The 14,378-nt window shown below is 41.5% G+C and overlaps 1 protein-coding gene across 1 annotated transcript in view; it reads right to left on the reverse strand.

The window, feature by feature from the left end:
- The window catches only part of PPA1 (inorganic pyrophosphatase 1), an 88,643-nt gene that overhangs the window by 26,342 nt on the left and 47,923 nt on the right, over positions 1–14,378 (reverse strand). The window contains exons 5-6 of the mRNA XM_077259140.1: positions 789–875; positions 363–489 (exon numbers count right to left, since the gene is read on the reverse strand). Coding sequence (XP_077115255.1) covers positions 363–489; positions 789–875 — 214 coding nt within the window. The remainder of the gene's footprint in view (positions 1–362; positions 490–788; positions 876–14,378) is intronic.

The raw sequence follows: 14,378 nt of genomic DNA on the forward strand, positions 1-14,378 counted from the left end.
CATACACATATACACACACACACACATACACTTTTTATTTTTTTTTTGCTAACAATTAGAATAAAGAACAGCATTGCCCCCTACAGAGAAGAAATACTAGTTGTCCCAGAACTACATTGCACTATAAATTATGTGATGCTATGGATTGACATTTAAAAATATCAACTTGAGAGGTGAATTCGCCCTCCCCCCTCCACACACACACACACTTTGTATAGTAAAAGAAAGAATGTAGTTATCAATTCCAGGTGAATCTTCTCATTGACCCCATCCATTCTGAGAAAATACAAATTCAGCCTTTTCATATCTTTTATAGATAGTTCCAGGTTATGATTTATCACTTTGTGCTCTGTGTTACCCACCATTATAGAGTGCAGCCTCAGGGTCTTCAACGTTGATCACTATTAATTTCCAGTCCGTTTCTCCTTCATCAATCAATGCCAAGGTGCCAAGAATTTTAACCTTAATGACCTCTCCTCTTTCGCAAACCTAAGAAAAGACCAAGGCTCAGAATGTAATTCTCTAGCATCCAATATTTCTTAGAAACTAGTGTTGTACTTAAATGGCTTCCACTTTAGTGTTGTGCTGCCCGGCTGTAACCCACTAATCGTGCAGATTTTCAGAAGCATCAAAATGTTCAGATCTACACAAAAAAAGTTCATGGTCCTCTAGTCATGTCAACGAGCCATAATTGGCTTCACCAACACGACAAACATAAAATTCAATCAGCAAAGTTCAATCTCCTATATTTAACATCTACAATACAGACATAAATTGCGTTCCATTACCTTAGTCCCAATGTCGCATACGTCAACAGGGTCATTATCACCACCAAATCCGGTGTTCGCGTCAATGTGAGATGGATTTTCCCATGTCTAAAAGAAAGAACACCTGGTTATTTTCTCTATTATCCAATTATGAGTCAAATTCAGTAATTGCTGTTTTCAAAAAGAAAAAATCATCGCTATGTATTTCAGCTCCACAAAAGAATAGTTTCCACTTTACATAAACTGTAAATAAGACAATGTAGAAGGCAAGAGGAGTTCAAGGTAGTGTCCTGCACCAATTTCATCAACCCTAACCTGTTGACAGACCAGTACGAGGGCTTGGTTTTTGCAACACGAGCTATAGTTTTTAATCTGCACCATTATAGGGTACAATTTACGGATTACTATTTTTTGTTGGTGTGGTGGAACAAGAAAGAAAAACCGTAAAACAATTGTGAAGGCTTAGGCTAGTAAAAGGAAACCATAAGCCTACAATATTCTGCTCAGGTTATATTGTTTTCCAAGATTTCATTCATTTTTTTTTTGCAAAAGAAATATTTGTTTAAAAAGGGAATCTGCTACCTCATTTGATCATACCATAAGGAAAGACGTCCTGATGGCAGCAATGTATCACATACTTTACTGGGTGCAGCAGTTGTGATATAATCAAAAGTTTTCTCTGATGTAGATCTAGCAGAGCTCAGAAAGCTGACCGCACTTACACCACTAATGAGCAGCTTTCTGAGTACATTGTATAGCGACAGTAAGCTGCTAATCAATGCTGGTGGCATGCTTGGACCAGGATCCATATAGGCAGCTAGTCCAGCAGTGATAATCTCCTGCTGATAAAGCACTGATTGTATTCAACACAGGCCAGTGGTAAGTGACAAATCACTGAAATCCATGTCCGAGCTCCTCATTAAGCTGCCCTCAGATTAGATAACAAAAACCTGTTCCCTATTAAATACTGCCAGAAATCAGGGAAAATAATGTTCTGCTACCTATGCTCACACATATAGGTCTGTAATTGTACATTGTGCAAGAATTTATAATCTATACCTTAATTGCTTCTTTTTTCTAGAATCGAGGTCAGAGTATTGTCTAGCATATCAGGGCCACAAACCTATTACAATGCCTTGGTATCATTACATGTGCACTGGTGCTTCATCCAGTTCAGGACTTGACTAAAGTAATCCCATGGAGATTAATGCTTGACCACTGCTCCATTTCAGCAGGAGAAAATTACCCCATTTTGGCGGTTGTACTCACTCTGATCTACAGTAGTAATAATCCATACTGTGGATCAATAAGAACTTCTTCTAACAATCAAATAAAAGATACCACTACAAATTTACTGGTAACCGCCCTCCTCCAGTTGCAAGCAACTTCCGGTACAGTGACCTCCGGTGTGCGAGCCGATAAGGTGCTCTCCTCATTTCCTCCCTGCACAGTCATTGCTATGTACACATGGTTCCTAGCAATAACTATGCAGTGAGGAAGTGGGGAGAGCACCTTATCGGCTCGCACACCGGAGGCCACTGGAGTGGAAGTCGCCTGTGCAGTAGATCCCTGAATGTGGCACCCAATAAAAGGGAGGAATAGGGACATTTCTGAGGGAGTGCAGGGCGCAGGCGTGGGACTCCAGGGCCGTAACTGACGTTGTACGGGAAGGGGGGGGGGAGTTGTAGTATTGCAATGGAGAGGAGCCAAGGATTTCTTTCCGGGCACCGAACATGCCAGAACCTGGAAGAAATCATTAGCCTAAAGACATTACACAACATTTCTCAGCAACAAGACCGCTAATATGAGGCCTACAGGTAGGACTAGTGTAACATTTCTAAGACCTGTATGCCCATACTAATAGGTCACATACGTCCCAGGGGTTACAGATTCCCTTTAAGAATATGAGATCCTCGTTCTGGCTCTCAGACTTCCATTGAGTAGTTCAAGAAAGTCTCAGCACTCATAGGTTTGTTTCTTGGTTCCTTTATTGAAAAATCTGGAGGCATTTCAGCCCATTCAAAGCTTTCATCAGCTTGACCCAACTTAAATTGAGAAGCGACTTCCAGTTCACCCAGCAAACACTGGAGGCATCCGGCAGGTCACGAACTGATGGAGAACGACGGGAAAGGCGCCGATAAAAGACAGCAGCAGGTAAGTATAATACTAGGGGCAGAGAACGTTAGATTAGTGGCACCACTCCAGCACCAAAATAATAATGACAAAAAAAAAAAAAAAAAGCTGGAGTGGCGATTGTATTCCGCGAGAAACAAGTCTTTCCACTGAATATTCCTCGGCTCCAAGACAATTACGAATACACTGCCCGCAAGGATAGGGTGAACTTCCCTCTATACCAGTCTGGTTGTTAGTTTGGCCATTAGTGATATTTGTATTTTGATGTAACCCCTTCTCATGTACAGCACTATGGAATCAATGGTGCTATGTAAACAAATAGTGATGAGCAAGTGTACTCATTGCTGGGGTTTTCCTGAGCACGCTCGGGGGTCCTCTGAGTAATTTTTTGTGCTCGGAGATTTAGTTTTCATGGCAGCAGCTGAATGATTTACATCTGTTAGCCAGCATAAGTACATGTGGGGGTTGCCTGGTTGCTAGGGAATCCCCACGTGTAATCAAGCTGGCTAGTAGCTGTAAATCATTCAGCTGCCGCGATAAAAACTAAATCTCTGAGCATTCTTAAATACTCAGAGGTCACCCGAGCAACGAGTAGACTTGCTCATCACTAATAAAATAATTAAGTGAGCATTACTAGTTGCTGGCGATTCCCTACGTCCTAATATTGTCCAGTGTAGAGGCAAATCCCTTTAACAAGAAAAGTTGTTGCTTTAATTATACATATCTAGGTGAAATGGCAAAAGACGCCGCACAACAGAGAGTTCAAATAAAATATGCTCCAGAATTGTCATTTTATGGGGAATACAACTATCTCTTAAAAATATACAAGTCAAGAGACAAAGTTTTGCTGGGCAGAGGCCCAGATTCTAGGGATGTATCACTTACTGGACTGCTTGCTGTATTTTTGATAGAATACACATTTTATCTTGTACAGATCTAGCAGTTCTCTGAATGCAGAGTTCTGTATAACCCCACCCCTGATTGGCAGCGTCGTGTATAACACCGCCCACACCACTGATTGGCAGCTTTTAGTGTGCATAGGCAGAAAGCTGCCAATCAGTGGTGTGGGCGGGGTTATACACAGAAAGAGGCCAATCAGTGGTGTGGGGTACAAAGAGCTCATGAATATAAAGGACTACATGGCAGCAGGTTACTAGTCCTTCATTGACCGTCTCTTCCTGATAAAACAGGGACTACCAAAACTACAGCAAGCAGCTCAGTAAGTGACACATCGCTGAAATCAGGGTCTCCATTTCTACATTATGCTGTTCTCAGATTACGTGGCAAAAACCTTGTGACAGATTCCCAATTCATTAAGCTATGTGCATCTTTTAGTTAATTAGGTGAATCTTACTCCAGCGGCCCCGTTCATTAAGACTTTTGTAAACGCCGTCAGTGTTAAAAGAATCAGGATCATTATTCTCTATAAGTCATGGGCCAGTGTCAACAAGAGATGTGCCGCCGATAACATGATATGGATGGGTCAGAAAATCCATTTGTGATCATTCTATCCCCATCATTCTTCATCAACATCCATAAATAGGCTGATACACAAGCAGCAGATCACTAATATAATTGATCGCATTCATTTAAGGGTCTGAAATTAGCTCCTGGAAATGCACCATAAAAGGTTTCTGGTGATGGTGCAATAGGTTAGCATTGGTGGCCCCACTTATCTTTTGCCCAGGGCCTCACCTTGTCTAAAATTGGCTCTGGGCATAGGACAGGTGCAGTCTTTTACATCAAAAGGGGAAAAAAAAAAAAAAAAAGGGTCATTGTGGTCCACAAGTTGAGATCTTCTGGACGCCTTAGTGTGGATCTGTGCTGTGTGTTTGAATGTGAACCCCATGCAGAGAGTCTCCATGATTAGCAATTGTGCTCTCTAGAAATGGTAAACCACCACTCCAGCTTATAATTAATTTCAGTGCTGGAGTGGCTCTTTAAAATGTAAGGCCACTGCCCCTGGTAATATACTCACCCTGCAGCGTCTTCACCTTTTTTCAGCACCGCTCCGGCGCCATCTTGTGAGCACTGACTGGCTGGAAGTTTGAAGCTACGTCATAAGCGCTCAATGCAAGTCTAAGAGAGCCAGAACGAGGCCAGAACGAGGCTCTCAGACTTGTATTGAAAAGTGACCTCTGTGCAGCTCCATGAAGCACTGCAGCTGCCGGAAGGTCACTTTTTGCTGGAGACTGACGAGAGTGATGCTGGAAAATGATGAAGGTGGCGGCATGCGAGTATGAGACAGGGGAACAACATTTAGGCCGGGGTCACACTTGCGAGTGCAATGCGAGAAACTCAAAGAGTCTCTCGCATCAATTCCCGGCACTGCTGCCTGCGGTTCGGACTGGAGAGTTCAGCTGCACAGAAATACATGCAGCCGCACGCTCCGGTCCAGAGTGCCATCGACAGTGCCGGGAATTGATGCGAGAGTTTCTCACATTGCACTCGCAAGTGTGACCCCGGCCTCTTAAAGCATGACTCCAAAAGTGCTAAAAAAAAAATTAAATATTGCTGGAGTGGTGCTTCAACTTCAAGACCACAAACAGCTCAAGTTCCCCAATTGCCATTGCTTCCAGTGCAACACAAAGCATCTTGTGCCGTCTTCTGCAGTTATGTTAGCGATTGACATACAAAACCCGAAACCATTTTTGCTTCCAAGTCTAGCCTAATCTACAGTCACAATCAGTCATGGCCCCAGGCCTGCAACAGTCATTGGGGCGCCATGCTGTGTGAGAAGAACAAAAATCTGCTTTTTTTCTACGTCACAGACATTTTCTGGCTTATGTGCTCAAATCTTTAGACATGTCCTGCATATAATGTGCAAAAAAAAAAAAGAAAACAAAAGGCATTGCCCTTCTTCATGAGGCATTACAACAATTCCTTATGGATCACAAAGTAAAAGTAAGAAATTTTGGAAAGGAAATTACAGTTTTAAAGTTTAAAAGGTGAATACAGATCTTTCTCCATTCAATGACTGAATTATTGTACTATGCCTCATTACCTATATAGGCCGCCTAGAACACAACACTTATACCTAGTCTTGCCTATGGCCTTCAGATTAAATAGACTCACCTCTACATCATGACTTCTGCTGGAAACCTTACCTCTCGCCCCCATCTGCTACCCCACTATGATACACTTTTCATTGATTTCTTTAAAATACCGTAGTTAGTTAAATAATAAAAGCACTTCAGGTTTCAGTTACAGATTGTGTCCCATGCACAAAGCTTTTATTACTTGGCTCTTCCTTTAATACCCATTGAATCCTACAACCAAGACTGCCTTTGAGGAGCTTACCCCATCCCTTCTCTTGCCATGCAGAATAAAGGCAAATTTAGATAATTGGGAACAAGTGCACTCCTAGGAATTTGGCATTGACCTGTCACCTGCCTAAACAGGCTGGAAATCACTTGAGAAACTAGCTAAATGTTTGTTCGTCAGGTGAAAGGATTTTTAAGCTTGCCTAAAAATAATTGCTCAGCAGCACATCCTAATGTGCAAGCAGGACCTGAGGCGTTGAGAACATGGATCCAGATTAATCAAGACTGGAGTATCTTACTGGAATAAGATGTCAAGATCATGTGCCACTGAAAAATGTACTACAATAAAGGGACTAGAATTCATTTCTGTTACAATTGAAGCTACTTTTTGGGCTAAATTATGAGGGAATTTCTTGGCTGTGTTTTCCCAAGCCCCCTGTTTTTCAAAAAGTTGGCGGAGCTGACTGGGACTGGTGTAAAAATGGAAACAAGTAGCAATATTTTTGGAGCAACTAATAAAAGAAGCAATTCATGCAGTTTTTTTTCCCAGAGAACTGCTAAAACCTGCTTGCTGAATGGGAGGATATTTTATGAGCATAGAATAATGATATATTCACAATCATTCTGTTAGCCTTTCTAAATTAGGCCATTAGATGACTGACGATCAGCTTTACACTGTGTGCAGAATTATTAGGCAAGTTGTATTTTAGAGGGTTATTTTTATTATTGATCAACAGCTGTGTTCTCAATAAACCCAAAAGACTCAAATATCAAAGCTTAATATTTTTGGAAGTTGGAGTGTTTTTTTTTTTCAGATTTGGCTATCTTAGGAGGATATCTGTTTGTGCAGGTAACTATTACTGTGCAGAATTATTAGGCAACTTAATAAAAACCAAATATTTTCCCATCTCACTTGATTATTTTCACCAGGTTAACCAATATAACTGCACAAAATTTAGAAATAATTTCTGACATGCAAAAACAAAAACCCCAAAAATTAGTGACCAATATAGCCACCTTTCTTTATGATGACACTCAGCAGCCTCCATCCACAGATTCTGTCAGTTGCTTGATCTGTTTACTACCAACATTGCCTGCAGCAGTCACCACATCCTCCCAGACACTGTTCCGAGAGGTGTACTGTTTTCCCTCCCTATAGATCTCACATTTTATGAGGGACCACAGGTTCTCTATGGGGTTCAGATCAGGTGAACAAGGGGGCCCTGTCATTTTTTTCTTCTTTGAGAACTTTACTGGCCAGCCACGCTGTGGAGTAGTTGAGGCATGTGATGGAGCATTGTCCTGCATGGAAATCATGTTTTTTTTAACAATGCCAACTTCTTCCTGTACCACTGCTTGAAGTGTCTTCCAGAAACTGGCAGTAGGTCTGGGAGTTGAGCTTCACTCCACCCTCAACCTGAAAATGTCCCACAAGTTCATCTTTGATACCAGCCCATACCAGTACCCCACCTCCACCTTGCTGGCGTCTGAGTCGGAGTGAAGCTCTCTGCCCTTTACTGATCCAGCCTCTGGCCCATCAAGAGTCACTCATTTTATCAGTCCATAAAACCTTTGAAAAGTCAGTCTTAAGATATTTCTTGGCCCAGTCTTGATGTTTTATCTTAGGTTTCTTGTTCAAAGGTGGTCGTTTTTCAGCCTTCCTTACCTTGGTCATGTCCCCGAGTATTGCACACCTTGTGCTTTTTGTTACTCCAGTAACGTTGCAGCTCTGAAATATGGCAAAACTGGTGGCAAATGGCATCTTCATGCTTGATGTTCCTCAATTCATGGGTAGTTATTTTGCACCTTTTTTGCCCAACACGCTTCTTGCGACCCTGTTGGCTATTTGCCATGAAACGCTTGATTGTCCGGTGAACAAGCTTCAAAAGTTTGTCAATTTCAAGACTGCTGCATCCCTCTGCAAGACAACTCACAATTTTGGACTTTTCAGAGCCCGTCAAATCTCTCTTCTGACCCATTTTGCCAAAGGAAAGGAAGTTGCCTAATAATTAAGCACACCTTATATAGGGTTTTGATGTCATTAGACAACACCCCTCCTCATTACAGAGATTCACATCACCTGATTTACTTAATTGGTAGTTGGCTCTCAAGCCTGAACATCTTGGAGTAGGACAACATGTATAAAAAGTATCATGTGATCAAAATAAAACTTGCCTAATAATTCTGTACACAGTGTACATGGATGACCTGTCGTTCGGATAGGTCATCAATGTCCGACTGGCCGGGGTCCTGGCACCCCCTGATCAGCTGTTATCGGTGGCGGCTGGAAGTACTTGTAGATGGCCAACTCTGCTTGTTACTGCACACCCGCCTTCTATTTATTCGTATAGGAACGAGATGTGTAGTACCCTGAGGCCGATACAAAGTAGACGGCCAGCCCCGCAAGTGCTTCCGGCCAATGCTTGCCACTGATCAGCGGGGGTGCTGGGTGCCGGACCCCAGTCGATCACACATTGATGGCCTATCTTAAGAATAGGTCACCAATGTAAAAGTAGTGGACAACCTCTAACATCTGTGGTCAACTCATGTAAGGCTACGTTCCCATGATGAGCTTTTGATGTTGCACCTATTATGTAAATTAAGTGACTTTTTTCATTGATTTTTTATCAAATTTTTGACACTGCATTTGTTTTAATCTCTTATTGGAAAGTGATATTTTAAATAAAGCTGCTCAGTTTATGATACTTCCTGGTATTTGGCGTTAACAGAACTTTATCCATCTAGTCATTTGCGGATTACATGCATTTTTTATGCATCTCTGCCACGGACAAGCACTAAAAATGCATGTGAGTTTTCTACATGCAAATATTTCCGCAAACAAGACCGGAAACATACTAGCTTAGCACATCCAAGATTGCATTCATCCGATTTAAATCGCAAGTTGGAGCGAACCCTAATGCAAATCTATGGGGAAAATCTGCACACAAAACTCAGCATACCCACAAGAGAAATTAACCTGTTGTGGACATAAAAGTAGCAGAGTAAAAAAGAAGCACAGAGGGCACTTTGCTGGAACTGTACGACGCTGCATTTTTGTTATGCAGCGAAAATACGCAGCGTCAAGAACTCACCAAAAACTCATTGTGGATGCTCAGGCTAAATAAGACTCAACTAAGGCTACGTTCACATTTGCGTTGTGCGCCGCAGCGTCGTCGCCGCAACAAAACGCATGCGTCGTGCGGCCCTATCTTTAACATTGGGGCCGCATGGCGCCGCATGTACATGCGTTGTCATGCGTTTTGGTGCGTCGTACGCCGCATGCGGCGTTAGGGCGCACCTGTCAGGGCGCAGCAAACGCAACATGTTGCATTTTTTGTGCGGCGCCGACTTTTTAAAAAACGCATGCGTCGTGTTTGCGTCGCTTTTGCGTCGTCGATGCGCCTTTTTTACCATTGATTTGTATTGACAACGCAGACGACGCAAGTACTTGCGTCGTGGTGCGTTGTACGACGCATGCGTTTTCTAATAAAAATGCCAAACATCGTCTAGACTTTGGGGGGGGCGCATGCGGCGCAAAACGCTGCGTTTTTTGTTCAAAACGCAACTGCGTTTTTGTTTGCGTTGTGCGTTGCGGCGCCGACGCTGCGGCGCACAACGCAAGTGTGAACGTAGCCTTAAAAGGGACTCAGTTTGAACAGTCATTCTGTACGGAAAGCACTGGAGCTCGGGGCCAAAATTGCACCTGCCTGTATTCCATATATCTGCACCCTTCTCTGGCCCTATAAAGCCAGATAAAAAGCGAGTAGGGGTGAAGATTAGAGGGGAAAACAAGTAAGAGGGAAAGTGCACTTATGTTTGGCCACATCAAAGGAGCACGGCCCACTTAGCGCAGCATGTACCGGTACTTGCTTTGAAAAGCCAACAGACTCCTTTTAATGTACGGTAACTAAATAACTCAATACCAATGTCTCTATCTCCAACAATAGATAAAAAGCTATTCAAGGGACTTGTCACCAGTTGTTTCCCTTCTAAACTGTGCCCATCCCTTTAAGATCATAAGAATGGGGTTCTTGCAACCCCTTTAAATCTTCAGACGTGACCCCGCGTACCTCAGTGTTTTATACTTGTCCTGTGCTGCATCTAAATTGCGCAGTCCAGTCCGATGGGTGTTTCCAGCAATTTACATGCAGCACAGGACAAGTATAAAACACTGAGGTAGGCAGGGACACGTCTGAGGATATAAAGGGGTTGCAGGAACCCCATTATTATGATCTTAAAAAGGTGATGGACATGGTTTATAAGCAAAAAAAAAAAAATATATGGTGATAGGTTCCCTTTAAGGGATCTTCCTCAACTGGGAGTGGTTTCGGTCGTGCTCCTAGTTTGGAGCCCTTTTCTATTAAAATTATTTAAATCATGTAAAATGGCAGTGCAAAATCCTTTATTAGGTTATTGGAAACAAAAATTGGTGTATAGTGGAAAGGAAGAAAGAAGGAGCTCAAATACTGAAAAATAGTCACATCCTAAAAAGAGCGTCTAAAAGTATACCATACATAGAGAGGGATACATGAACAATAACCAGTCACAAACTAGACTAGAAACATATTAATGGTATATCTAATGGATCACCATACAGTAGAATATATGATGTGTATATAATTGTTATGGATAAATATAGCAGTGGCTGGTCAAAAATAGATAAAGTGAATGGTAATATACCTGGAACAGGCCCTCCTAGACAAGTGGTGTCAATATTTTTCAGTGTGTGCGTCCGTCTTTCTTCTGTATTTCTAATAAAAGGTTTCTGCATTGTCTTTATACATGGTTGCATAATTATCTGACCTTATATTGGATTTCCCTCTTTTGGTTTCTCCAGTTCAATAATAGATTGGTCTATGCATCACTGTGTCCGCAGATATACATGTATGGGAAACTACATAGCAAGCATTTACACATTATATCCTGTTGTCATAGAAAAATTAAAATCCATAAGACATCTCTGGATGTCACCCTCACACAACATCTGGGAGAAGAGCTAACAATTCAACCTTGTGAAGTAAGCCTTTACATTGAACATATGGGAAAGTGAGAGAAAGTAATTAAAACAGAAGAACACAGCCTCTTTTGAAGCAGAGGGCCCCTGCAGTGGCAGGTAATTAAAAACAGGAAAGTTCTTTTCTGGGAATCAGATACCAAAAGAGATCTGTTTACACAGAGGTACTGCAACTCTTGTTTCCATCAAAGAACCTTTCATAGACACTCCGTCTCTGATGGTCAGAAATTAATATTGGGGTTTGTACCGATTTGATATATATTCTCGGCTTCGCTGTGATGGGAAGGACGCAACGCATTCACTCACGTCACTGTTGGGCCACTAGAAACCCTCCAATTGAATAACAATCTGATAGATGATGCTATAGGTTGTGCCTGTTTTTTCAATGTGAGCACCTCCCTCCGCTAAGCTCTGAGCCATTTCTGTGACCAGGTTTAGTAAGTCTTTGTTATTCCTTTTAATGTTATGCAATTGTATTGTTTTGCTCCCATCCTGTATATAAATTTATATACCACCGAAGTCATATGCTACCTGTAAAGGGTGTCCAATCAGCCTGAATAAACAATTGGTGGTGGCAGTGAGTAATTTCTTTATTATTGTGGAGCTAGCAGTGACCGAACAGGGGTATATACATATATTTCATGCGTTGGAATTGGAGGTGTATATACACACACCATATGCTCACTGCGATTTCCCCAACATCCGTCCTAGTAATGGAAGCAGCTACGATCTCCTCCATCACTCATCAGACAATTGTGTAACTGTCCTGGAGATTGGAGGCCTTGACAAAAAGTAACAGCGGCTTGATCTGCGAGGACCCTCCCCCGGCTGTGTATCTGACACCTGTATATAAAACTACACATATACACTCTGCTTGTTCTTTGTCCTTTGGGTGTCCAGGCACTTTCAAAAAACAAATGTCAAATCAACTATAAAATCGTTCTTTGGCAGGAAGTTCAAAAGCCTCACTGCTCTTACAATAAACAATCCTCAAATATGTTGGTGTAGAAAACTTTTCATATAAATATAGTAAGAGTCTTGTAATAGATAGGCTGCGGTTAGACAAGTGTATGGAAAATTGTCTATTTTTCAGCCAGAAAAAAAACATGATTTTGCATCTTTATTGTCATCTGTATGTCCATTTTTTACATTCATATGGCATACAGTTTTTGCATGAACTAATTAGGCCAAATACAGTTTCCTATATTAACAATTGTAATGGATCAGTGAGGGACAAATAACGCACACACTACATAAGAACAGTAACTCTTATCTGGCCATTTACGCAATCATTGACTTATAATAGAGAGACTGATCCAGAATACAAATCATAGTACTGCATGCAGCAATTTTTTACATGCAGACCATTGGTCTGTGCGGAGGAATGTTCTTGTGAACTACCACATTGACTTGGGTGCGCTCCGTATGCCATCAATTTTTAAAACCAACTACATACTCGTCTGAACAAACCTTTATAGTCCGGATTTTAAAAATTAATCCGTATACATATATATTAGTTCACACCTCCGCAGTCTTTTTTTAAGCAACCACAATTTTGATATATTTTCATGGTACTGTAGTCCACCCATTCCATATAATACTTTGGTTGCCCAGCTTTGAACCATCTCTACCATTATGGCTCCAATTCATGAATGCGTGAACGAAATAATTAACACTTTCAAAAGTTGCAAGATTTTGATGCAACTCGCAGCTGCTCCTAAATTTTGCGACATATGGAGGTTCCATACTAGTTGCAACTTAAGATTATTTTGCCTGAAATTACCTTAAGGAATCACTCCCTCAATTTAACTTGTATTTTCTTAATTGAAACGGACGTTTGTATGTGTAAGAGTCCAGGTGGACGGTCCTACTAGTGACTGACAGCTCTCTCTACTGGGAAGACTGTCAATCACTGAGTAGGACCGCCCACTGGCCTCACTCATACAAACAGCAGGGATTTCAATAGAAAAAAAGAAAATACAAGTTTTACTGAAACCTTTCCCACAAAAACGTACATCAATCTGATCAGCTCCTATATAAAACATACCACCATTAGTTTCCTTTAAGTACATGCAAAAATGGTGCGGGGCTAAAATTGACTAATCTAAACAAGTAAAATTGGAAAAATTAAAATTCCTTCACTTAATATCTTAGTATAATCCTAAAATTGACAGCTGAGCTGCATTTGCAGAAAAACATTATTTTACATCTTCAAAACACTTGCCTTTGTAAGTGTAGCATTTGCATGTGTTCCTGTAGGGGGGGATGAACAGGGCCTTAGGCCAGTACCAAAATAACTAAAAATGAGATCTTTACATTTGTGAAGTCCTAGAAACAAGTCAAACATTTTGTGACAAGGGAACATGTAGCCAGGCCTACAAAATGCTTATGCGGTCACAATTTTTTGTCACTTAAATACATAAAATCTCAAATTTTTTTTTTTAAATCAGAATGCCAAAACAAGCAATACCTGAAATTAATAATATGGAAAGGTCTTACCATTTCAGGAGTCACTAAATCCAAATTACACAGCCACAAAGAGGATTTCCCTGCTGCTAGCTTAGATGTCGACATCAGAAAAGGAATTACCGTAACAATCTGGCACTTTTCAATGTACCGATTAACTAAAGTGACGTTTACCTCACATATGCCGTTGTGATATAACAAGTTGCCAGGTTCATGAGGAAAACACACATGTTCGGCTAAAATGGCGTATTTCAGTGTATGGATTACACACATTCATTTTTGACTATCAACTTTGCCTACGTGTATGCACAGTTATGGCCAAATTAGCGGATAGTCCGAGCAGGGCAGAGTTCTAGTGTTAGGACGACTGCAATCTCGCTCATATCATATACACGCACATCCGTGTTCTCAAAAACCACTCCGTGGCAGTAGGAACAATAGTTGTAATGCAAAGGTATCGGCTATTACCCCCTTGTGTTTGCCATCGCCCACATCACACTGTACATTCCCATACAGCACTTCCACGTGGGCACAAAATGCAGCAGGAACTGGTGTGCATAAAAGCCAGCGAGCACACGCTACAGCCCTTCATTGTGGGCTGTGAATGTAACAGAAGCGGCCGCCATAGGTTGGTGAAGTAGAAATTGAGACAAATGCACAGCGCTTACTGTGGTTTGAGACACTCTGCTACACTGCTGAATGTAGAGCACATGAAGAAAGCTTGAATGAGGTGGC

Source organism: Ranitomeya variabilis, chromosome 4 (genome assembly GCF_051348905.1).
Source record: "Ranitomeya variabilis isolate aRanVar5 chromosome 4, aRanVar5.hap1, whole genome shotgun sequence".
In the NCBI taxonomy this organism is placed as follows: Eukaryota; Metazoa; Chordata; class Amphibia; order Anura; family Dendrobatidae; genus Ranitomeya; species Ranitomeya variabilis.